General features: G+C 42.6%; 1 protein-coding gene across 3 annotated transcripts in view; it reads left to right on the top strand.

Moving 5' to 3' along the window:
- Positions 1–12,142: 12,142 nt before the first annotated feature.
- pcif1 (PDX1 C-terminal inhibiting factor 1) overlaps positions 12,143–27,344 on the top strand; it is a 24,200-nt gene continuing 8,998 nt past the window's right edge. Inside the window, exons 1-11 of one of the 3 annotated variants that reach the window (XM_012971801.2) lie at positions 12,143–12,318; positions 14,571–14,629; positions 15,491–15,614; positions 15,846–15,970; positions 17,300–17,440; positions 17,521–17,624; positions 18,068–18,243; positions 19,204–19,351; positions 19,592–19,675; positions 19,918–20,017; positions 21,799–21,961. In XM_012971801.2, coding sequence (XP_012827255.1) covers positions 15,506–15,614; positions 15,846–15,970; positions 17,300–17,440; positions 17,521–17,624; positions 18,068–18,243; positions 19,204–19,351; positions 19,592–19,675; positions 19,918–20,017; positions 21,799–21,961 — 1,150 coding nt within the window. In that variant the 5' untranslated portion in view covers positions 12,143–12,318; positions 14,571–14,629; positions 15,491–15,505. 3 annotated transcript variants of the gene reach the window in all.

Raw genomic sequence — 27,344 nt, forward strand, 5'->3', positions numbered from 1 at the left:
GAATTCAAAAATAACTACCTGGTTTGTGGGTACTGAGAGCAACATCCAAGGGGTTGGGGAGCAACTTGTTGCTCACAAGCCACTGGTTGGGGATCACTGGTGAAGATGATGGAGGGTGTACACCTTACCTAAAAGATAGTCAGAAGTTGCTATTCTTCAAGTACATCTCCTCTTCTGCATGGGTCTAAACAGGTATTTTTTTGAAACACTGCATCCAGGTTTTCTTTCTGTTGAAGAAATATATAAAGATATAACATTAGTGTAAAGGATATGTAGTGGGCATCATGTGACATTTAAAGAAAGGACTCATGGGCAATAGTCAAACACTGTGGAATTTGGCCAGGTGCCCTAATGAGTAGATATGAAATGAGGTGAGCGGTGGCTTTTACTCACTGTAGATGCCCATCAATAGATCAGCTTTTCAGTCAAGTTTGCACCTTGTTGCACCTTTGGTGGTTATTATTAAAATAACTGAAACCTGGGCATTGACTACATGAAGCCTGTTAGAGCTTGGGGAATAAAGGTAAAAAACCAGAGGTTTTGGTATACGAAAAACATTACTCATTCAAGCGAATTGTATAAAGGGTATATTTCTCCTTTAAATATTCACCTCTTGTCAGGAAGCACTGCAGGAAAGGTTAGCACCGAGGCCCAAATGATTATGGAGCAGGTGAGAAGGAACAATGTATCGAGGTAGAGGCAAATTTCAAGGGATGTGCTGGGCTGGGGACTTGTCTGTGTCATTATTTGCAGGGAGCCACTTTGCTGAGAGTTTAGAAGGTCAGCCTTGGATCTTTAAATTTTAATCTGATATTGGAAGCCAGTAAAGGGATTTGTATTGAGCAGATGTGAGGCAGGGGGATAAGCCCTGGAATTCCAGTCCAGAGGTTTAAAGAAAGAGTGAGAGACATATTTAGAGGATGAGGTGGAATGCTGACCCATCTTTACTAGTGATGGATCTTAGCACTGTTGGGAATTCTGCACTCTGCACCAAGCAAAAAAATCTGGTGCTTAGTGCAGGGAGGAGTGTCTACACTTTTGTGTGGGAGCACTCATATTAGTTACCATTCCTGAGACAGCCTCAATCCATTAAAGGAGAAGGAAAGGATAATAAAGAGTTAATCTCAAGCTGCAGGTATACCTTCAGTTGTCCCAATAGTGCCCTTAAGTCTCCCCATATTTCACCTGTTCAGAAGATCAGAAGCCAAACAGGAAGAAAAAATGCTGAGCTGTGTAAAGAAAGTTCCCATAATGCCTCGCTCCAGCACAGACATCCAGACCAAGTGAACATGCTCAGCTTCCTGCTGATTGGCTCAGATCCACATTCCTAAGGGGGGGGCGGAGGGAGTCCTTAGCATTCTTGAGGGAGGGGGGAGCAGGAGAGATGCAGAGAGCAGAAAGCTGCGTGTCTCTGGCACAGGAATTACAGACACAAGAAATCTTTTTTCAGAAAAGTCAGTGCAGCATTTCTGTGAGTGCTTATGGCTGTATTTACATAGACCTTTCTGATAAAGCTTACTTAGTTTTTACCTTTCTTTCTCCTTTAATGACCACTCAAGCTGGCCATACACGCACTGCTGATATTGTATGAAAACTCGTTTTGTACGATATTCCGTGTGTGTATGGCAGATCGATGAGACAACCGATAATGCAAAAGCTGTGGATATCAGTCATCTTATCAATAGGCCGGGTTAAATGTTCTGCTCAATGTTCTGCTCAACAGGATATCATGTCTGATGGTCAGGATGTGGTCCAACGGCTTTAGGTACAGAGGCCAAGTGAGAATGGCCAAGATATAGTCCTGTTTCTCTGGGCATCTTGCCTTACCACAGGTGACGCTTAACTACCTAATCCAATAAAATAATTGTCTTATTCTGTATATTAATATGTTAACCAATTAAATTACAAAGGTAATGATACGTAATTACTTATGCTAATGATGTTTATTCAAAGGTATAAAAAATTATGTCACAGGGTAGGTGACACACAAAGTTGTGAGAAGCTGATGAATGCTGTACTGCTATTCTATGCTTGGTGCACCGCATCAATAAATTTCCTTTTCTGAGTGAGCATTGCAACATCTCCTGTTCTGTCGTTCCCTGGAAGTGACCTTTGACCTGCTTGATTTGATTTTTTTGTCCTAGGTTCTAAATGCGGCAGAGATAAGTAGTTTACTGTCATTCCGAGGAATGTTTGGTCTTTGGGTCCAGTTTTTTTAGAGGAGGGCAGAAAGGCAGTTTTCCCTGGACCACAGTACAGGTATGGGATCCATTGTTAGATCTGATTTTTGCTTTGCTTCTTAGACCTGAGCTTGCATTGCTCAGAAGATTGGCTCAGATAAACTTTTACCTACATAATAATATGCCTGGCAGACTTCCATGTCTGGAACGTTTCTGCAAATGTTCTGCTCAATGTTCTGCTCAACAGGATATCATGTCTGATGGTCAGGATGTTGTCCAACGGCTTTAGGTACAGAGGGTAGGGAAGTGAGAATGGCCAAGATATAGTCCTGCTTCTCTGGGCATCTTGCCTTACCACAGGTGATGCTTACCTACCTAATCCAATAAAATAATTCTTATTCTGTATATTAATATGTTAACCAATGAAATTACAAAGGTAATGATACATAATTACTTATGCTAATGATGTTTATTCAAAGGTATAAAAAATTATGTCACAGGGTAGGTGACACACAAATTTGTGAGAAGCTGATGAATGCTGCACTGCTATTCTATGCTCAGGCCCGGATTTGTGGCGAGGCCACAAAGGCCCGGGCCTAGGGCGGCACAAATTTAGGGGCGGCATGCTGCCCCACCACAACGAAATTTTGACATTTTGCTCCCATACGGAGCAATGGGGATTTCTCCCCACTGCTCCGTATGGGAGTTAAATGCCTGTGCATGCGCTCTTGTGTAGACGCGACGTGGCGCGGCACGGGGGGTGGGGTTTGGTCGCGCCTGCGCAGGGGGTGCGGCCTAGGGGCAGCAGAATTTGAAATCCGGCGCTGTCTATGCTTGGTGCACCGCATCAATAAATTTCCTTTTCTGAGTGAGCATTGCAAAATCTCCTGTTCTGTCGTTCCCTGGAAGTGACCTTAGACCTGCTTGATTTGATTTTTTGTCCTAGGTTCTAAATGCGTCAGAGATAAGTAATTTATTGTCATTCCGAGGAATGTTTGGTCTTTGGGTCCAGTTTGCTTACAATACACCCCTGCAAATATCCTTGCAGTAACATCTGGAGGGGCATGTAAATCACCAGGAAAAGAAAGACAGAGGAAATCAAATGAACAGTACTACACAGGGGCTTTTTTAGAGGAGGGCAGAAAGGCAATTTTCCCTGGACCACAGTACAGATATGGGATCCATTATCTGGAAACCTGTTATCTAGAAAGTGTCGAATTACGGAAAGGCCATCTCCCATGGACTCCATTATAAGAAAATGATTCTAAGTTTTAAAAATGATTTCCTTTTTCTATGTACCTTGTACTTGATCCCAACTAAGATATAACTAATCCTTATTTGAGGCAAAACAATCCTATTGGGGTTATTTAATATTTAAATTATTTTTAGCAGACTTAAGTTATGGAGATCCAAATTATGAAAATACTTTGCTGATAAATTTGTAATACCAGCCCTGGCCTTGGCTCAAATACTGGCCAGGTGGCAACTCTAACCAGACCTAGAAAATCTGTAGTGCAATTGCACCCGAGGTGCATTTAAATACAAGCTCAACTGCATCCATTTTGATGTATCAACTCCAATGGCAATAGGTGCCACTTCATCTGGCATCCTCCAAAATTTCAGAATAGAAAAAGATGCATTAGCTTGAAAAAAAAGGTGACTGCATTGGTTAAGTGCACTTTGCACACTACGTCTGAAGTAAGGTTAAATAGCAATTCATTTAGATTAACGTGACATTAGTGATGCAAATTCAGTTCATTTTGCGATAGGCCCTAGTCTATAGCCTATACACCTCCAATATCATCTGAAACTGTAGGGCCACCGCTGCCAGTTCTGATGGGGATTACTCTCTATGGACAAGTTCAGACATGCAAATAATAAACACAGACTTAGTGAACAGGCTAAAGAATAAAGGGATGAGAAATGAAAATCCCTTTTGGCACAGTGGATTTTTGCCCAGAAGCAGCTTTTATGTTGCATTCATTTTTGCTTTGAAACTGGTCATCAGATTTACTTTTCCTCTGGGCTTGTCATGTTTCAAGAGGACAGACATTAGCATCGGATTCCTAACATAAAGCTACCCTTAGGTTGTGAAGTTATGTAAAAAATTTGTTAAAGCTTAAAGGGGTTGTTCATCTTTAAATTAACCTTTAGTATGTTGTTGATTCTGAGATTAGCAATTGGTCTTCAATACTTATTATTTTTTTTATTTAATTATTTAGCTTTCTGTTCAGAAGCTCTTCAGGTTTTCATTTCAGCAGCTATTTTGTTGCTAGGGTGCACTCTACCTTAAAGCAACAGTAACACAATTTTTTCTTAAGTAAAAAATCTATTCTACCCTGCTCCAATAATTGCCCTATCCTGCACACAGTTTATTATTTTTAATGCTTTATTAAAAAATACCTTCTAAAACTCTGCTTCCGGTCTTTTGTGTGCAAGATAGGGCAATTATTGGAGCAAGGTAGAATTGTGCTTAAAAAGTAGTGTTTCGGAAATTCCACCAAATCTGTTCCACTTCTTACTGACTGAATTCTCTGGATGTGCAGGGGATCTGACGGCTCTTAGTACACGACACTGTAGGATAGGAACCAATCAGCAGCTAGGCTGACCTGATAGGGAAATGAAGCATGTCTTTGCTTGTGTGAGTGCAAGGCTGTGATTGGCTATTCCCCTCCTGCTGTGCTTCTGGCAGGGATTGTTAGGACACGCCCACGATCTATAGGGAGCTCCAATAAAGGGGCCATTTTTGCAGACAGTATTCAATTTTAGCCCAAACTGAAACCAGCACCATATATTATACATAATTGCCTACAAAATTAGGGTTTTTTCCATTTATCCAATATATCTTCTTTAAGGACCTGGCAGTGGTTTGAATGCGTGAAATATGAAAAAGAGAGGGCCTGAATAGAAAAATAGGTAAGGATCTGGGTTTTTTTGCCCTTTATTTGTAAACACTCTGCAACTGGGCTGCTATATCTCACTAACAACCATGCCTGCCTCATTTCGCTCACCCTTCCAAATGTTTCTAAGACTGCTTCATGTCTGTGAAATTTACTTCTGTTCTATTTCTGGTGTCATTTTGTGTTTGAACTGGGAAGGTTCTTTAGTAAAGACACCATTCTGTTGTGCTTTATGGCTGAGACTTAACAGACCATTCAGACCAAAGTGGTCAGAGATCCTGTCTGAAAGCCAGTATTTACATCACTGCGGGATACTGCTTCCTTAAAAGGACAAATTAGTATATTAATTAGTAAAGAGAATACTTACAAGACTCACGGGAGAAAAGGAGTTAGGGATGCACCAAATCCAGGATTCAGTTCAGAATTTGGCCAAGATTCTGCCTTTTTCAGCAGAATTTCCTTACCTATTTTTCTATTCAGGCCCTCTCTTTTTCATATTTCTGTGCAATTATGTGACAGAATGGATTTGCAAGGATTCAGATTTGGTTCAGCCAGAGGCATGGATTCGGCTGAATCCTGCTGAAAAAGGCAGAATCTTGGCCAAATTCTGAACCGAATCCTGGATTTGGTGCATCCCTAACTCCTTTTCTCCCGTGAGTCTTGTAAGTATTCTCTTATACAGAAAACAAAGACAGTAGGTAATCCTGCCTACAAGGCTTACAAACTAAATATACATACAACAGCAAAAAATATCTAATAATGACCAAATTGCACCCTAGCTTTACTTCGCATAACCCCCACCTTCCTTTTCCTTACATACTCCCTTTGTTGTCTGTAGAAAACTTTAACAAATCAAAAAAATCAAAATAAAAAAAAAACCCTAACAATATATTATATAATACAATATTGAAATATGGAATATTGGACTATTCTTCAGGAATTTTTAAAGAATGCCTTCACTACATCAAAACAGATGCATTACAACAGGTCACCCCAAATTGTTGCATGAGGGTGGCTGAACCCAAATTCAAGTTTTGCCCCAGAGCCCATGGAGCTGTACTTAATCCACTTGAATCTTTCCAGGTTTTGCTTCTAAGGTGAAATTTTGCAGACATTTCCAAGGTGATATTTCCCTGACATCTCACTAGAAAAAGCCAACTTTATTACTGATCTTGGCTAAACAGGTAATTTTTCCATTTGAACTTACGCTGGATAGGTGGTGTAATGTTCATTAAAATGGCAAACATGACAACAACAACACCAATGTAACTCAAGCTGGTTTGCGCCTGTGTTCAGAAAAAAAATGATAAATGAAATATAAATCTACTGTGAATATTGGCATATATTTGTTACGGCAGTAGATAGACCACTAAATAGTTAATGCAATTATGTATTTGTATACCATTGCTATTCTTCTCCATTTTACAGAAATGCACGCAATGCTGGAAGCTTTATAACCTTTTTTGAAAGACTAATTAGTAGATTAAAAACAAGGCTTCATCTATATAAACAAATCATTCATCTGTTTTCATTTCAAACACTTGGGTTTCTTCTCCGTCACTGGATAACCACAGTTGCCATGGCATCACTTCTAGCCAGTCACAGCACACTGAGACACTGTTTATTTCTAGTTGCCATCTATTGCAGAGGCATATTTTGAACCAATCAGCAAAACTTCCCTATTTGTGATGTCACGTCTGATGTGCAGCTGGAGACAGCCATCTTAAGTGTGTTAATTTGTATCTTTAATATCAGTTGACGCTGACTAACAACCTAGGAAATGTCTGTAAAGAGACAGAATATGAAATGTTATTTTAAACAGAAAAAGGCAGTAATAATGCCCAGGTTCAAATATGGATAAAACTGAATATTCACATATTATAATTTCATATTACCTCATGCATATTATTTTGTGGGATCCTTGGTGTCTAAATTATATTGCTTATAAAATTCTGTTCTTGGGCATGATTGCTGAAATTCTTATTACATTTTTTAAGCAAATTTCACTTATTCCTCTAACTCTCCATATAAATGATAAATGAGCTGTGTCCAGGGTGGTGGTATTTTCAGGGTCCCTTATTGTCAGTGGGTGCATATAAACAAGATTCATCAAAAGAGGCAGTATAGATGTATTGTCTAACTGTATATGGAGAATGTTTAGACGCAAGTGGCTTTCATGAGCCAATATATTTTTTCATATAAAATGCTTCTTTTTTAATTTCCAAAGTGGCAGTATACCACACATTGGGGCCGATTCACTAAAGGTCGATAATGCTTATCGCATGCTTTTTTGTGTTAAAAAGCACGCAATAAATAAATACAGATTCATCAGTCATTTTGCATGCGTTAATCCGCATATCGCATGTGGAAAAAAATGCATCATCGCAAAGCGTTATTTCTAACGCATTGCGTTAATTAGCGAATAGAAATAGTACTAATGCATGATTCACAAACACATACGAAGCGTTAAACGCGCTAAATATCGCATCAATCTGTGCGAATATTAACACCTACTTGGGGTAGTATGTGTTGGCCCTAGAGTGATGCATCCTCCAGTTTTCAGGGAAATGGTAATTTTCAGAACAGTAGTTTTCAGAAAGTAACGGCTACGTGCGTAATAGCGTGCACTAATATGGCGCGTATCGCTAATATGACTGCAGAAATTATCATGCATGCGTTAAAATATCGCGCAAAGAACATTGCTTCTTAATTATGACACCTGTCCTTTTAGTGAATCGAGCGTTAAGTTGCAAAAAATAAGAAGCAATAAAATTGTTAACACATGCTATAAATAGCGCTCGTTTTATCGACCTTTAGTGAATCGGCCCCATTGTTCATTATGGATTCAATGAATAGAGCTTGTGCTCCAAAAATAGGCAGCAAGTTTTTAAGTGTGGGGCTAAAGTCGCACGTGCTATTTCTCCAGTGGTGTAAATACCGATCTGAACTGCTGTCAATTCCAAAACACACAACTGTGCATTTTTTGACCAAAATTTGCCCCATGCGTGTCTAGCAGCAGATTTGAGGTTTTTCCACTGGCGTGTTTGTAACACTAATTGTGGTAGACACAATTCTTCTCGTGGTCACAAATGATAAACTGTAAGGAAAAAAAAATGGCAAATTGAATCCAAAAACTCTACTGTCTACACTGAGCATGGTAAATCAATGTGCCTTATAATCCCATATTTGTGACAATATTAATAGATTTATTAATAGATAATATTTAATATTAATTGGAATAGCCAGAGTTGCCCTTACTTTAATAGAACATAAATCAGGTGACTGTGGAAGCTTTTAATGAAGAAATTGCCATGGCCTTTTTTACCCTCCATCAAAAGCTATGGTTGACAATAAAATCCATAAAAACTGGCAAATCAGAATCTCAATATGACCTTGCTGCAGATCAAAGCAATGTTTGCTTCCATGTGAGCCCAGACAGTCAAGCATTGGTTAATGGCTGGCGATGGGCCACAGTACTTGCTCGCACAAAGTTTTATTGTGGACTTCACATGAAAGCTCTCTGTGTGCAGCCACCATCTGAATTCAGAGCACACAGCAGGACTAAGATGGGGCTAATCACTCTCAGAGCTAATGCCAAGTAGAGCACTTCCACACCCCCTCTGAAAGATACAGGTTACAAACGGACAATGACTATTCCTATTGCCTATATCAAAACTGTGTGTGCTGTTATATATGCTAGACCACATCATACATAAGTAAACTTACAAGTACAATGCTGTTAGTGATATTGACTAATCCTTATGTATTTCATAATACTAAACATTACTCTATATATGCCTCATAAATGTTGCCAAGTACTAAAAACAGGGGGCACTGTATTAATCTGTGTTTATATACTAGACAGCTAAACAGCAGGGCTGATGAACAAACTTGCTGCTAAACTGCAGATGTAGCAATGAATCAGCAATAAGCTTTAAACAGACTGCTACAAGTTAAAAATGAAAGCAAAGTTCGGATTGGTTGCTGTTGGTATCAGCTTCCTAAACCAAAAGTGCTAGATCGAAGAATCTACATTCAGTAACGCTTTGGTCCCTTCATCCACAATCTGTAGCACTTGTCATGAGAAAAGTTGTCAGTCATAAAAATTTGTAAGCAATCTTCTTATTGTTACGTCACTGCATGCCACATACTTTGGTAATCCATATGCATACTGGGCATCCGATTGTTCAGCATTCCCAGAATTCCTTTTGTTTGCTTTTGTCAGTATGAGGCAGTCTCCTCAACCTTATTTATTTGTTTTCAGAAATCCCTTGGCATTCAAATTTTTAACGCAAGTTTTATCTCATTACCTAAGGATGTTGGTGATGAGACAATGTAAAAGGTAAATCACTAAGCTTTGCAGTTTGGTATGTTGTGAGCGGAAATTGACCAATTCTGAATACATTCCAATGTGTACTTTCCAAAATGTATGTTTTATGAGGTCAACTTTCTCTTAGGGGCCTTTGCTACGAGGTAGCCTTGTAGTAGCTACAGTAAGAGCCACTTAATTCATATACCCCATTTGTGTTTTGGGGTCTCTACATGCCACATAAAGTCAGACCAATAACTTATATGGCAAGACTACATGCCACCTTTCAATGCTCACCACCTATCCCCCCACCTCCACTTTCCCCCCACTACTTACTTGTTGGTTCAGTGGTGGATGCACAGAGCTGGAGTTAAAAGGCATAGTGTCAAGCCATAGGCATGCACCTCTGCTACCTACCCCTTGTTTCATACCTAATGTCACAAAATTTCCAAACTGCAATTTTTGACATGGTTTTCAGAAATGTAAAAGCTAAATTTAGCAAAGCTTTGCAGTTTGGATTACAATTACATATTTACCCAATATGCATTTATTATTATCAGTAATTTTCAAACTCATATACTAGGGATACACCGAATCCAGTATTTAGTTCAGTATTCAGCCTTTTTCGGCAGAATTCAGATTCGGCTGAATCCACGGTCCTGGATGAACTGAATCCGAAAAATCAGGTGATTTTTTTGTCATGCAAACAAGGAAGCTGAAAATTTTTCGGCGAGATTCAACCCTTCCAAAACCTAATTAGCACATGCTAATTAGGATTCAGTTTGGTATTTGGCCGAATCCTTTACAAAGGGTTCGGTTGAATCTGAAAAAGTGGATTCGGTGTATCACTAATATATACAGCCTTAGCACTTTCATTGACACCATCCAACCTCATTGGTTTGCAGTGATGGCTGTATTCTCTATATAGGCACCAGAGGATTCGCATTAGAGGGGTGGCCCTTGGGTGCCTATATATTAATAAAAAAGCTACTCCGCCACCCACCACCATATACTCCCAGGGAGTATGATTTCCCACGGATAACAAAACTCCCCATTTGCTATGACACTTAAATATACCTATTTCAGGTGTGGTGCTTTGCAAATTCTGTACTGCTGGGGATCCTGGGATACATTGTGGAAAATAAACTTGGCTGTAGCAAGCAATTTCAGAGAGCAGCAGGAAAGCCCAACAAGGTACTGTCCTATATATATTAAAAGGGGTATAGATGTAAGAGAGGAAAGGGTCATTCTTCCCTTTAAAAAGCACTGCTCAGACCCCTCATCTAGAATATGCTGTGCAGTTTTGGCCTCAAATCCTTAAAAAGTCTGTTATTAGGAAAGCCTGGCCAAGTTGGAGGCGCTAATCACAAACAGGGTAATTCTGAGTTTCTATGACTCTGATGAATGGTTGGCTTGTAGGAAGTCTCTGTTGCACAAAATTCTCTTTACAATTGTGGCTGAACTAAGTTGTTCCAATAAACAAGGGTTTCTTTGGAAGTCTCTCTAGTACAAATGACTCCCAAAGCATGAGACTTGCCCTGCTAAGAGAAAGCAGTTAGGGTGAGATTTAGGGCGAGGGCAGATGAAGTGTTAGTCCGCTTCTCTCAGCCCTGTGCTTTTCTGCCTGGCTGAGAGAAGCGGATCCGCTTTGGTACGCCACTTCCGTGTGCATGTGTTTAAATTTATGGCAACAGCCAGAGTGAGCCGCCCCAGGGGCCCCGCAACCCCCCAAGCTGCCTCCTCCGGCCATGTCCCCCGCCGCGCACCCTAACCCGCCCACCGGGGTTCCTGTCCGTCGTCCTCCCCTGAACACGTATGTGAAACGCGTCAAGGGAGGACATCGGAGGCAATAGCAATAGGTTTGGGGCCCACAGGGTATTTTCCCGGTGTCCCAGTCCGACCCTGAATATGGCCCTTCTTTGCACAAAATGCAGTGGGACTCTCTGATGCCACTGTGAAAAAAATCGATCTTAAAAACTAAAGATTACTTTTGGGCAACTAAATCCAGTGTCTACCCCTAAATTAAACTAAACTGTGAAAAATCGAATCCGTTTTCACAAAAACCACCACCTTATGATGCCATAATGAAAAGAAAAAAAAACAACACAACTCATGATTACTTTTGGTTAATATTCACCCAGAATATTTCCCTATATTAGTCCCTTTTGTGTCCCTATATAGTGAAAAATATGGCTAGTCTTTACATTAAACAGTACTAAAAATAACTTAGTCCGTTTGTGAGTAACACTGGGTGACAGCTGGTGTTGTCTACCTTCTCCATACAACAGGGTTTCGAAACCCCTGCTCTTCACCAATGGGGCCCCAGAACTTTCTGCTGTGGAAGGAACAGGAAACCTGCACACCATAGTAACCAAAAAGTAAGGATTATTTTTGGTTATGCACTCAATCTGCTAAACACTTGGACCCTCTGATACCACCACAAAAAAAGAGCCTAAAAATGTCAAATAACATTTGGTTAGCGTCTCCAAAAATACAGTGTTTTTTTCTTTATTATCTAGCGGAACTAGCAACCATGAATACAAAGAAATGAAAAAAACGAAGGATGAAATATTTTTTCGTTTCTGACAGGACAAGAAACACAGAGACTGAAAAAATAAGGACACAAATCCCTCTGCTTGTCGTGCCCTGCTATTACTAGCGGCTTGTTTTCCTACTACCTACCCTATCCCCTGCTCGTCACACCCACTAGGCGGCTACGTGCTGCGTCACCTCGCTTATATACTTGTTGTCGTGACGTCACAGTTCGCGAGATGAGATTGGTGACGTCTGGATTAGATGGCCTGCAGGAGCCGAGAAGCTGGACATGTAAACACCGTTGCGGGATATTCGATCAGCGATCCAGGGCTGCGGCGGGCGGCGTTAAGAGAAAAGCGGGACTGTCCGGCGCAAAGCGGGGGACCGTTGGGCGGTATGTTTATAGCCACACATACACAGGCACACAATATACATTTTATATGTATACTCTTATATTAGTGCATATAGATATGTATTTATAAGCACACATACTAATATATCATATTTCTCCGATTACTGTAACCCTGACATCACCATGGAAACCACAGCCTTTCTGTCAGGCACTCCCTTGCCTTGGCGCCTTTTTTTCTCAGGCCCCCCAACCACTGTGTCCCTGATATGCTTCCCCTCAGAACTGTCAAACACAGACCACAGACACAGATAGCAATGACTGATATTATTCATGTATCTGAAATCCCCATATTCGTAGGTACTGCATATTTATTGTGTGTAGTGTAGTGTGTGTGTGTTTGTGTGTGTGTGTGGGGGGGGGGGGGGTGAGGCGAGGGAGTATTTGGAGTGGGAACCAGCTGGGGCAAGTGTCATGATGGTTGTTCTCTGTATTACCAAAACTGGAGTCAGAAATATAACTAAATTGTGTTTATTATGGTTTTTCTCAAATCCCTTCTAATTTGTTGTGTTATTGCCATTTTAAATGTATTGTGTTCTTGATGTATTGATTTATGAAGCAGCACCAAATGCCAATATAGTTCAAAATGAATGTATAAATATTTAAGGGGAAATAAAGCCTCGTCAACTAGATCTTACTTTCACTTTCATTTCCTTAGAATGCCTTTTTATCTGTATGTTTGTATTTATTAAAGGGTTCATTCACCTTTCCATTAATGTTCAGAAAGTGATATTTAGTTTACAGTCTGCCTTTGTTTTTTATTTTTGTGGTGTTTGAACCATTCAGGTTTTTGTTCAGCAGCTAGTTTGGAATTAGAGCAGTCATTTAGTTGTTAGGCTTTGATTTACCCTAGCAACCAGGCAGTGGTTTGAATGAGAGGCTGGAAGATGCATAGGAGAGAGACTGGATAAAAAGATGAGTAATGATAAGTAGCAATAATACAATTGTAGCCACACAGAACAGAAGTTAGTTGGCTGCTGGGGTCAGTGACCCCCCCCCCCCCCCACCTATTTGCAAGATAGAAAGAGGCACTAGAAGAAGGCAAATATTCAACAACTACAAAAAAAAATTATAAATAAAGACTGGTTGTGAAAATGCAAACTTTTAGTTTAAAAAAAATAATTTATTGTGTCGCTGGTTATTTAAAGAGGTAGGTTTAAAGGAGAATGCAAGTCAAAATTTAAAAAGCATACTGCCCAATAGTCCTCCTATTGTTTAGTAAAAACGCCACACTTTTGGCTCACCTAATCAAATATTTACTCAGTCACACTTACTTCACATTTTCTAGAACAGGCAGCCATCTCTAAAAAGGTATTCTCCCTTCCTTTCCCTCCTTGCTTCATACTGCACATGTGTTTCATTCCCTCCCCCCCCTCCCCTCTGCCAGATCCGCTTCTGATTGGCTGGTGGGCATGTGTAGCTCAGAACAGCAGACAGGATCAAGTTACACACATGCTCAGTGAATAGGAAGGCTGCCACTGGCACTTACAGGAAGGGGAGAGAGATTTCAGTGATGTCACTGTAGTCTTCACACTGCTGTAGGCTGCCAGCACCATAACTCAGAGAAGCAAGCAGGGATCTGGGAATTTAGATATGCAGTAAGTACTTAAAAAGAATGCCTTTAGACTTACTTTTAATTTATATTAACCTTTCATTGTCCTTTAAGTTAACATTAGTGTGTTATAGATTTTTCGATTCTTAGCAGCTCTTCAAATGGTTTTAATTTCTTATGTTTAGTGTTTTTAATTTTTTTTCTTTTGTGAGGCTGCAGGTTTATTGTTATTGGTACTTTTGTATTCCTTGACTTTCTGTGCAGGCCCCTAATGTTCATATTCCAGTCTCTTACTCAAGTCACTTCCTAGTTGCTAGGTTAAAATGGACCCTAGCACCCAGACATCTGGTAAAATTCCAAGCTTGACAAAAAAAACTAAATTCAAAAACCACACAAAACGCTTGCAAATTGTCTTCTAATATCACATTCAGCAACATATAAAAGGTGAGCTACCCCTTTAAATTCTTAGAAACCCCTTTAATTGTTTGGTGTTACTGATAAGTGTTAGTAGGAAGTGTGTTTTCTAAAGATCTAATATGAAATAGTAGCCATAGAATTAAAGTGAAATTTTGTCCCCCCTTTCCATATTCTGTAGAATGGCATAAGATTTGCTCAGTTTTACCAAGCAATAGCTTTTGCACAAAGCATCTCTTAATATAATGTTTTTTGGGTTTTTTTTGAACAGCTATTAAAATGGCAAGAATTCACCTTGGAGCAGAGCTTACAATTTAAAATCTCCTTTGTGTGAGTAGACACGCTTGTATATATAGATATATATGAATATGACCATGGCTTGTATGTGTGTGGTGCAGTTATACGACTTTGTTTATACAATAAATATATTTACCCTTGATTCATTAAAAAAAAACCCAGAAAACTGCAAAAAGGGATAAGAATCTGTTTCTAGTAGATAAGGTTGTGTAAACTTCAGTAGTCAGTATCAGTTATCAAGTGGTGATGCAGAAAAGGTTCTGTTTAGGACTAAAGGTGGCCATACACGAGGTGATTTCGCTCGTTGTGCGATGAACGATTATATCGACAAACGATCGTATGGCGATCGAGTTCCCATACGATATGCCATCCATGGGCAACGATAATTCGGGAAAGATTTCGTCGCATCATTATCGTAAAATACGTCTACGTACGATCGAATGTCGTTGACTTCCGCTGCTGGCAATCGTGACATGCGCAGAGAACAATCGTTGAAAGACAAATGTCTGACACTCACACCAACTGGCAGATTTTATCGTTAAACGACCAAAATTTTTAAACCTGGCCGATCGATTTTGGGGACGATAATGTCGGCTCGTTTAGTGGGCCGAGGATCGTTCGTACACCACCAACTATACGATAACTTAACGATAGCATCGGATCGTTCGGGAATCGGTCGTTTGTAAGTAAAAAATCGGTCCGTGTATGGCCACCTTTACACCTCATACACATTTCATGCCTGGGCACTTAATCATATGCATCATCTGCCTAAGAAATCACATACAGTAGGACTCTGATTATATATTTTCCCATCCTGAAAATTATATAGCTCTCTACAATAATCAGTTTGAACTTAATTATCAATGTTCAACCTTATTTCTTCCCTTTTCCTAGAGCATTTCAGTTGAAATGGCTCGTGACAATCATGGAAGTCCGCAAGAGGATGCTGCCTTGATAAGCTTATCTCCAAGCACATCTCATTCACCTCGCCCACCCCGTGCGCTTACTGATCTTCCAGGTAATACCCTGCCTCACAGAGAAGTAGGTATTGGATAAGGGCTCTGGCACAGGGGAGATTAGTCGCCCGCGACACATCTCCCTGTTCGCGGGCAACTAATCTCCCCGAATTGCCATCCCACCGGCAAAAATGTAAATCGCCGGTGGGATGGCATACGCGGCGGCGTGATTTCAGTGAAATCATGGAAGTTGCCTTGAGAAGGATGCTCATGTCTTCCTTCACTTCCTTTAGATGAGCTTGTGCAAGCTGGATGGGAAAAATGCTGGAGTAAAAGAGAAAGCCGTCCCTATTACTTCAACCGATTCACTAATCAGTCTCTGTGGGAAATGCCTGTACTTGGCCAGCATGATGTAATTGTGAGTATGACACCAGTACTATAGCTTAGAATGGATTGTAAGCTCATTTGGGCAGGGCCCTCTTTACCTCTTGTATCGGTTATTGGTTGTTTTATATGTTAAATGAAATGCACTTTTTGTACAGCACTGCTGAATATGTTGGTGCTTTATAAATAAACATTAACAATAATGTTTAACTTTTTGCGGTATACTACCAAAGTGCTAGGACAGTGGTTCTCAACCTTCCTAATGCCGTGACCCTTTAATACAGTTCCTCATGTTGTTGTGACCCCCAACCAGAAAATTATTCCTAAGACCATCTGAAATATGTGTTTTCTGATGGTCTTAGGTGACCCCTGTGAAAGGGTCGTTCGACCCGCAAAGGGGCCCCGACCCACAGGTTGAAAACCGCTGTGCTAGGACTCTGTAAAGAAACACTAATCGTATTTCAGTAGTCAAACATTACCTGTAAGAATTGCTTACCCAATGTCAGTCTGCAGAGATCGACAGCACCTAGAAGCTTCCACAGAGAAGAGCTGTAGCTTTAAGAACGAGTGCAGATACCAGGGCTGCATTCACTTACCAGTATAAAGTTAATATGATTGGCTGCAGGAACCACAAATGCCCAGTATTGCTTAAAGGAGAAGGAAAGGCTAATAAAGAGTTAATTTCAAGATGCGGGCATCTTTGTGAGTGCTTATGGCTGTATTTACATAGACCTTTCTGATAAAGCTTACTTAGTTTTTACCTTTCGTTCTCCTTTAACAATAGTTGTCAAAGGCTGGAGGAAAGAAAAGTGATCAACTAAGATCCAGAATCCCTAACCTAACGTAACTGGATTCAGGGAGAGCATATACAGTTAGGATTGCAAACTCTCTGACCATCAAAGAGACCTGCAGAGCTCAAAACCTGCTATTAGCAGTTTAAAACTAAAGAAACCACTAAAAAGCTTCTATTTAAAATGTCAATCATGTAGTGGGCAAAGCAGTTGATTGAAACTTTTAATTTAATTACACTTAAAATAATAACTGGTTATTTAGGGAGGGGAAAAGCAGTGTTGTGTTCTGGGAGGGTCTGAAGGCTGGCAGTGCAGATGATGCGGCACTGGTCCAAGCATTGAGAGGCATAGATGCACTGTTCTGGGGGAGTTCACACAGGACACGTGCAATGTCCATATTTTTGTCATTTTCTAAAAAGAACATTGCACTGTATGGTCACTATTGAGTAGGTACAGTCCATGGGCAGATTCTATTTTGTTATTGTTGAGGGGCTTTTACAGTCACAGTTAACTCTGTCTGTTCTGATTCTTATTACGCCAGTGGGCTAAATTGGCCTTGGTTCTTTCGACAGTCTGATCCACTGGGTCTCAATGCAGCCCCAGTTCAAGTGGAGGGGGCGGGGGCAGTGCCAGAGACGCCTAAAGATACAAAGCCCCAAAAAAGGAGGATATCTGAAGATCTGTCAGCGGGAGAGACTGTTAAGAAATTGAAGGTACTGTTATTTCCCTAACTGTGCTATCACACTTTTCTGTGTGCTGACTGACTTCTGTAACCTTAACCTCTGTTTAATAGATAGAATCAACTCCTGTTACACCTGGATCAGTACCCAGTTCTCCCATCTTCCCAGGGGTATCATTGGATGAAAAGCAGCTCTCTGCTCTGCTGAAAACTACTGAGTAAGTTCAACACTTCAGCGAGTAGGGGATGGAAAGGAGAAACATGAAAAGCAATGTTTGGGCAATAAAGTATTATTATAAGAAGAGGATAATTAAGGAGTAGGTTGTATAAATCATCAATTAGTAACCTTTCATGTGCCACCTATGCCAGAACTACAACTTCCAGCATCCCTTGAGGATGCTTTGAGTTCTAGTGTTTTACCTGCTGAACCACTGTTGTACAGGAATTAAATACAGAGGGTCTTGTATGTAAGTGACTGGGTTGGACGGCATAGGAGCAGTCCGTGGGGCTGATTTACACAAATAAGTAATAAGTTGCACTTGTGCAGTTGGCAGTAGCAATCTATTAGATTTTGGCTCTGATTTTCTAACTTGAAAATAGACTGATCGGAACTAGTATATTGATTTTTAGGGCAAACCAAATCTCTTGCTTTCTCACACAGTGTTTACTGGGACTTGGACATTCAAAGCAATGTAGTAGTGAAGCCACTTCCACCATCACACCTTCTGCCACCTCCTTCTCAGTTCTTGCCCCCATATCCTGAAGTGGAGCTTTTGCGGTCACAGCTTGTTCTCAAACTGAGACAGCACTACCGAGAGCTGTGCCAACAGAGGGAAGGTAAGTAACATGTATGGCCAGTCTCTCGGCACAGCATAAGCCAGCATGAAACCCCTGTGCTTAGTAACAGTGTGGCTGGGTCTGGGTACTGATATAGCACATTAAATTTAAAAGATGTTTTTATTTGTCTGATAATTAAGACATTGCTATTAGTTTATGCAGTGAAAGGGAATTCCTTCCTGACCCCAAAATGTCAGGAGCAGTCTTTGAATCAGCAGGCCCGCAAAAAAAGTTTGTCTGCCTACACAGCATTGTTAATCATTATAATTTCTGTGTATGAGTAATTAGCAAATAGTTTTGGAGGGCACACCGCAATTGCTAAAGCAAAAATAGCTGGCTTTAAAACAAAGACAGCAAAAAGAAGAAAAAGGGTGCAAAAGAGAATCTGTTCCCCAAGCCCACATATGGGCAAACAGAATATTAATACAACTCAATCAATTACTCAATGCACACCTACTAACCACAAAAGGCAGCAAATGGTATGTTTAACATATAATGCTCTTTATGTGGAAAATATTCACAGAACAGTAAGTATAATTACAATGCATAATATACCTACCACCAGTTGGACAAAATGCAATATACAGAAAAAGCATGGACCCAGAATCCCCTTGACAAAGGACTGTGTTCCGAAACGTTGGGGTTTTCTCAATCCACACGTGTCTGCTTTTTCTGTATATTGCATTTTGTCCAACTGGTGGTATGTATATTATGCATTGTAATTGTACTTACGGTTCTGTGAATATTTTCCATATAAAGAGCATTATATGTTAAACATACCATTTGCTGCCTTTTGTGGTTAGTAGGTGTGCATTGTGTAATTGATTGATATGAGTAATTAGCAGTCAATAAGTAGTGCAAGCATTTGTGCTGGAGGCCATTAAAAACTGGTTTGCGCAGAGATTATTCATTTTAGTAGTGTTGACAAACATAGAATAATGCTAATATTATGACCCACAGGAATTGACCCTCCCCGGGAGTCCTTTAATCGTTGGCTGCTCGAGAGAAAAGTCCTGGATCGTGGTCCAGATCCCCTCCTGCCAAGTGACTGTGACCCTGCAGTCTCACCGTCCATGTTCCGAGAAATTATGAATGATGTTCCCATAAGGTGAACTCTCAAGTGCAAGAAGATTCTGTACTTGCGTGTGTGGATATGATAGAAAAGTGATTATACTGTAAAGTCACCCTTTGTATTACTACTGGATATTACTGTATTGGAGTACTGGGTGTCTCCGTTATGTTCTTAGTTGATGGAAATTTTATATTTGTTTTCATGTGGCTAACACAGTAGATATAAGAAAGCAAGTTTTTGTAATACTAATATAAGCCACATTAATTCCTTTTTTAGACTGTCTCGCATCAAGCATCGGGAGGAAGCCAAGCGCCTGCTATTTAAGTATGCAGAGGCTGCCAAACGTCTCATCGAGTCAAGGTATTACTCTTGTACTGTTATTTTTGACGGTGGCTTATTCTTTTTATCTGTGCCTTACTTATTCTGCAGCGATTTGGACTTCCTTATTCTCTTTCCTCAACACAAACATTGTTCTTTTTAACCAGTGGTTTGACCCTTGTGTTTTTTTTAATCTGTACCCATTAATATTCTCTGGCCTTGCTTTTCTTTCTGAATTATCTGCACAGGTTTGCCAGTACTTTGACCCCTTTATTTCCTTCTAGGAGTGCCTCCTCTGATAGCAGGAAGATGGTGAAGTGGAATGTAGAGGACACCTTTAGTTGGCTTCGAAGAGACCACTTAGCCACTAAGGAAGACTACATGGTAGGTAGAAGTTATACTGTTACCAAAGCCTTCTCTCTAAAGGATTATTATCCTTGACATGTTACACATATCTGTCTCTTCACTAGTGTATGCTATTTGAGTGTTATAAAACTGCTGGAAGACACAGAGCACCTCAGGACACAATTTAGTGCCCAGAGAGAATGAAACCTTGAACTCCAGTATGGCTAAGCAGCAATGCTAATCTCTGTGCTGCCACTATTTCTGTCTGTCACTAAAATTAATAGATGACATCAACATTCTTGAAGTCCTATAAACAATTGTTTGCCATAGACAAGTAACCAAATTATATTTATATATATATATATATATATATATATATATAGAAACAACAACAAGAGATCCTCTGCACTCACCCATTATCAATATATAGAACATTAAGACATTCGGTGCATTTAAGCTACTAAGAAATGCCCTTCCCTTTAAGCAAAACAGGGATTGTTTGTCCATATATTGCAATATACTTCAAGCTGGCCAACTGCGTCAAAGTCATCCCTTTTGACCAGTTCCTACACTGACTTATGCGATTCATTAAGAATTCTACTGCTTCAATATACATTTAGCCAAGGGACTAAGTTTTACCTGCAACTTTCTTGCTTTCAAGGTTAAAACCCCCATATGGTTGCCCTTTTATTGGCTCCACTGGGATCATCTGACTGCGTCCAAGATACGTTGAGAATGACACGATACCTTTTAATCTCCCTACTCTGGCATACCAGTAACCCCGCTGCCTTTTACATCATTGGTCTGTCTCCCATAGTATTGAGCCCTTCGCCACCTGACAGCACCTGCAAAGGAGAGTCGCATCTATAATGTTCTTGGTGATGGCCGAGTACTACTGATCGGCTTTCCACGCTAACAAACGCACTAATTGGTGCCGTTGCTTTTGCTCTGTATGGAGCGCAGAGTCCCCTCCCACGGTCGTACCATCGCACCGTCATCTTCCCTTTCTCATTACCTCACTCTGTCCTCTCTACTTTGTCTCTCCTCAGTTACTATTTTCCATCTTTCTCTTTGACTACTTTTCTTCCCATCTGCCTCTTCTATTCCCCTTATCCTAGCTTTACTACAAATAAGCGGACCGATTCCCCATAAGGCACACCATATAATGCATTATTTGAAAGTCATGTCAGTCATGTCAGGCAATACATGCTGCACAGAACAGCCATGTTAGTTACTCATTTTCAGCAACTCCTTGATGTATATTTGCCCTACTGTCCCTCATTATTTCTTATTCCTTGGGCCAGTTCGATTTTGAACATTTATAAACTTATAACTTGGGGATATCTTTGCGACATGTGTGAGTTGCAGTTCAGCACTAGATACATAAGCGGGCTTTTTTAATACACACCCACTTTTCCTTTCCCCTGACAGTCCTTTTGTTTGTGTTCTATGCCTAATCCATATTATCTTAACATTTTTTGTTGATTCAATGTGTTTTGAGAGCGTTTTTTTTCACACTGTATGCTAATGCATTCACACCTATGACGTCATTGTTTGGCGCCAAATTCGGTTTTTTCAGTGCACCATTGTTTGTTTCACATTGTCTTTGAGCAAGGCTGTGGATGCAGCCGAAACGTTAGATGTTGATTTGAATAAAACTTCTATATTTTCTTAAGACCTGTGAGTGCGGACTCTCTCTACAGCTACTCTATATATATATATATATATATATATATATATATATATATATATATATATATATATATATATATATATATATATTGATGCAAGACTAACTTGAAATTCATTTATGATTGCAGGATCGTCTGGAACACCTCCGCAAACAGTGTGGCCCCCATATGGCAGCTGTTGCCAAAGATTCAGTGGAGGGCATATGCAGTAAAATTTACCATATTTCCCGGGAGTATGTCAAAAGGATCAGAGAGAAGCACCTGGCACTGCTACGAGATGCCAACATCCCAGGTATCTAATTTTTAAAAAGGATGAGACTTTTTTTTGCCAGTTCTGTGGGGAATGCCAAACTAAACCTGCTACTTTAAAAAGGAAGAAAGTATTGTTTACTAAGTAATAAATCATGTCTTCCAGACAGCCCTCTGACAAAACACTTTTTCTAATTATATTAAACAATATGAGTTTACTATTACTTCTTTAGGTTAACTGTCAGTAAAGTTCTAGATGTACATTTCTGTACCTAAAACATACACTGTCAGAATATTCTGCATTTGATTCTCTGTGATGCAATAACATTGTGGACCTCTATCAAAAAAAAAAATAAAAATTGACAATGTGATGTGCTAAACAACTAAATGCAAGGGTCTTTTGTGTAAAGGAATATTTTTTTCTCCACCGTCTGCTTGGGGGACACAGGAACAGTGGGGTATAGCTGCTACCACTAGGAGGCAGGACACAACAGCTAAAGTAATTCTGGCTCCTCCTCCACTGGCTATACCCCCGGCAGGCGGAGCCTAGCTCAGTTTTTGTTGTGTCCTCAGGAGTGCAGGATCTTTATTATTTTTCTCCAGACTAATCTTCTAGAACAGGCAACAAACCTGACCTTGGGGACAGCCAAGACCCCTACACTGAGTAGGAGGTCTCTCCTGGGCATCTCCCAACGTGGGACAGTCTCCGGGGGAACAGAGACCAGGGTTGAATCCACCCTGAATGCACTGACCCTCCAGCATCAAATCTCTCCTTCCTCCTTACAGGAAGGTAGCAGCTGGCCGGACGGCTGGGGAGGAACCTGCAAACCAACACTGATTCTGCACGTAAGGTACTGGGGTTTCCCGCCCCCTCCCCTCTTCCTCCCCAGGGCTACGGGTTGGTTCTTATTCCCCCTACAGCCTACGGCCACACACACACAGGGAGCTAAGGGAGACCCATAACTTACGGGGCTAAGTCCCTCTGAGGAGTCCGAACGCCGGGTTAACACAAGCGCTGCCGGCTTCTCCCAATGCCGGCTGCTTACAAAAGGGGGCAGAGCGGGGTTTTTCTCTTGGCACCGCCACTTTTTAAAATTGGCGACACTTTTTCGCGCGTCTCTTAGCCACGCCCCCCTTCTTCCTTCGCAACCCGGAAGCACGGTACTGCTCTTGGCCTCGCATCAGACCGCACACTGATCGCCTCATACCGGCACATTCTGCTCCGGATCCTCCACGGTTGTTATTTCCCTAAAGAGCAAGGGATACAGCAGCACAAGACACTCTTAAGAACGCCGCCTGTTTTTTCTCACACAGCGCCGCAGAGACACAGTCAGGTCAGGGAATAGCTGCTGCCACTCTGCAGAACACTCTCCCTGGGGTCTCCCTTTCTCCCTGTCGCTCCTCTTTCCTGCTCACCACCTGCAGGTCAGTTGGCTAGCGCAGCTGGTTATTAATTAATTAATTAATAAAAAAAAAGATTTTTCCTTATTCTGCCTTAGCGCTACGCACGCTCATTCACAGCCCCTCATCATGTCTGAGGGCTCCAGTGATAGTCTTTTCTCTAGGGGCGCGACCGCAGCGCAGATAAAATACCTAGCCTGTGCCAAATGTCGCAAACGCCTCCCCGCAGGTCATAAAGACTCCATTTGTATCTCTTGCAAACCGCGGGAGCTGGAGCCGGAGCCGGAACTCCCAGGGCCTGCTCCCCCTCCAGTGAACCAGCCACAACAGGAGGAACCCCCAGCAACTGCGCATCCTCCCCAAACAGAAGCGCAGCCCATACCTGAGTGGGCCTCCCAGTTAGCTTCAGGTATTCCGTTGCTGGCCTCCTCGCTGGATAAACTCCTTTTGCGCCTGGACAACCCCAAGGTTAAGCCCTCCAAGCGCAGAGCTCCGTCACCCTCAGACGAGGACAGTGAGGACTACTCCAGAGCGCCCTGACCTATAGTTCAGGAACCCAGCCTATCGGAGGGAGAGCTATCCGACTCGTCTGACCAAGAGGAGCACGAGCCTACCAAACACTCCTATGAGGCAGTGGACTCCCTTATCTCTTCGGTGCTGGAGACCCTACACCTACAGGAGCCCGAAACCACTTCTGACTCCGCCAAGGCACTCTTCAAGAGGCATAACAAATCCTCACCTGTGTTTCCTACACACTCTCAACTGGATCTCATTATCCAACAAGAATGGGACAAACCAGAGAGGCGTTTTCAAGTAAATCGCCGCTTCACAAAATTGTACCCTTTTCCTACAGACCTCATGGAGAAATGGGCCACACCTCCATCAGTGGATGCCCCGGTCTCCCGCCTATCCAAGACCACAGCCCTTCCAGTCCCCGATGCCTCCTCCTTTAAGGACGCCATGGACAAGAAGATGGAGAGCCTTCTCCGCTCTTCATTCGCAGCTTCGGGCACCTCCCTTCGTCCAATTCTGGCCACAGCCTGGGTCAGCAGAGCTATCCAATCCTGGGTAGATTTACTACTTCAAGGGATCGTCTCAGGGACCCCTCGTCACGAACTATCCCAGCAGGCCACCCAAATCAAAGAAGCAAACGACTACATCTGTGAGGCAGCACTTGACGTCACGCAACTCGCCAGCCGTTCCTCTGCCCTGGCGGTGGCAGCTCGCCGATCCCTCTGGATGAAACTATGGTCAGCAGATTTTTCCTCCAAAAAATCCCTGACCGCTCTTCCCTTCAAGGGCAAGCTCCTCTTTGGACCGGACCTTGACAAACTTATCAGCCAAGCCACCGGGGGCAAGAGTACTCTACTCCCACAACCTAAGGCCCGCGTTCCTTTTCGCAGGGGAAGGTTTTTTCGTGGCTCACAAAACAAACGTTCAAGATCACCTCCCACACGACAGATGACTTCAGGCAAGCCCCGCTTCGGGAACAAGCATAGACCCCCCTGGCAAGGCAGGAAGACCTTCACCAAGCCAAACGACAAGTCCACTTCAGCATGACTACGCACCCCACTCACCAGACCACGCGGCCATAGGAGGAAGGCTTCTCCATTTCGCCAACGCCTGGCTGTCACTCACTCAAGACGCATGGACCCACAAGATCGTGTCCACCGGCTATCACATAGAATTCGTGTCACCTCCACCATGCCGATTCTTCATGTCCAGACTTCCACAGGAAACATCAAAACGCAGAGCCTTTCTGGACGTAATTTCCAAGCTCCTATTGGCGGAAGTGATCACACCCGTTCCTCAAGACGACCGGTTCAAGGGCTACTACTCAAATCTCTTTGTAGTTCCCAAAAAGGACGGCTCCGTATGGCCAGTCCTTGACCTCAAAGAACTCAACAAGTTGATCCGACCTCGGAGGTTCAAAATGGAATCCCCCCGATCAGTCATCGCAGTGATGTCCCCGGGGCAGTTCCTGGCATCCCTTGATATCAAGGATGCCTACCTACACATGCCCATTTTCCCTCACCATCAGAAATTCTTACGATTTGCCTTCCAAAACCAACATTACCAGTTCACCGCCCTCCCATTCGGCCTATCCTCAGCTCCGCGGGTCTTCACCAAGATCATGGCAGCAGCCACAGCAGTGATCAGGAACAGGGGAATATCGATCACTCCTTATTTGGACGATATCCTCATCAAGGCACGCTCTCGACTCAGCCATGTCCATACTCCGGGAACTCGGCTGGTGCATCAACCTGAACAAATCCTCCCTAATTCCCAGCCAGTCCATGATTTTCCTCTGCATGAAATTCGATACCCTGGCCAAGAGAGTCCTTCTCCCTCAACACAAGATCACCCACCTTCAGACATTGGTCAGGTCTCTACTGGCCAGACCGACCCACACAATCAAATTCTGCATGAAGGTCCTAGGGGTAATGGTATCCACCATCGAAGCAGTCCCCTTCGCTCAACACCACCTCAGGGAACTTCAATGGAACATTCTCGCCTCCTGGAAGCAGAAGTCTCTACTTCAAGAGATCCGTCTGTCCCACCAAACAAGAGCTTCACTCACCTGGTGGTTACTAACCAGCAACCTCTCCTCAGGCAAGCCCCTCGGGGGAACCTCACTGGCACATACTCACGACGGACGCAAGCCTCTTCGGATGGGGAGCGACGCTGGAACATCGGACAGCCCAAGGCCAATGGACCCCAAAGGAGAAGATCCTCCCGATTAACCTCCTAGAGATCAGGGCAATCCGTCTCGGATTACTCCACTGGCAGCACGACCTGACAGGAAAAGCAGTAAAGGTCCAATCGGACAACTCCACAGCTGTAGCGTACATCAACCATCAAGGGGGCACGAGGAGCAGGGCAGCGCTAAACGAAGTAAAACTCATTTTCCGCTGGGCGGAGTACAACCAGACCCTATTGTCGGCCATCTACATCCCAGGCCTCCTGAACTGGGAGGCGGACTTTCTGAGCCGGCAGTCATTAGACCCAAACGAATGGTCGCTAAAAAGAGATCTTCCACGACATAACGTCAAAGTGGGGAGTTCCAGAGGTAGACCTCATGGCCTCAAGACAAAACAGGAAGGTCCAAAACTTCATTGTCTGGTACCGGGATCCTCTAGCACTAGACGTTGACGCCCTGACATCAACTTGGGACTTCCGTCTCGCCTACGCCTTCCCTCCTCTGCCCCTCATCCCCAGGACAATCAAGAAACTCAGAGCGGAATGCACGACCCTCATTCTCAGAGTGGATTCTCCCGGTCCTTCCAGATCTACTAACTCAGGGATCCATCCGTCACCCAAATCCCTCCAACCTCAAGTTGACGGCATGGCTCTTGAGACCCAGATACTAAAGAGCAAGGGATTTTCGGACGCCGTGGTCCACACCATGCGGGCAGCTCGCAAACCCGTGTCCTCCAAGTCCTACCACCGGGTCTGGTCCATATACCACCAGTGGTGTGATCGCAGAGGAGTGGACTTCGAGACCTTCTCAATCCCTACCATCCTAGAATTCCTACAAGATGGACTTTCCATGGGACTGTCCCTCAGCTCCCTCAAGTCACAGATCTCGGCCCTGTCAGTCCTGTTCCAGGATCGCCTTGCGCTTCTTCCGGACGTGAAAACCTTCCTACAAGGGGTATCCCACCTTTCACCTCCATACCGAGCTCCAACAGCCAACTGGGATCTCACTCTAGTTCTACGGGCTCTCCAACACCAACCCTTCGAACCGTTAGCCTCAATACCTCTGCAATGGCTCACTTGGAAGACTGTCCTGCTCTTAGCCCTAGCATCGGCGAGACGCGTCTCTGAGCTCAGCGCACTATCATGCAAAGTCCCCTTCCTGGTCTTCCACCACGATAGGGCAGTTCTACGAACAGTTCCTACCCAAGGTTGTATCCTCCTTCCATCTAAACCAGGAGATAGTTGTACCTACCTTTTGCCCAGCTCCATCCAATCCCAAGGAAGTAGCCCTTCACTCCCTGAATCCGGTGAGAGCCCTCAAATTC

Source organism: Xenopus tropicalis, chromosome 10, assembly GCF_000004195.4.
Source record: "Xenopus tropicalis strain Nigerian chromosome 10, UCB_Xtro_10.0, whole genome shotgun sequence".
NCBI classification, from domain to species: Eukaryota; Metazoa; Chordata; class Amphibia; order Anura; family Pipidae; genus Xenopus; species Xenopus tropicalis.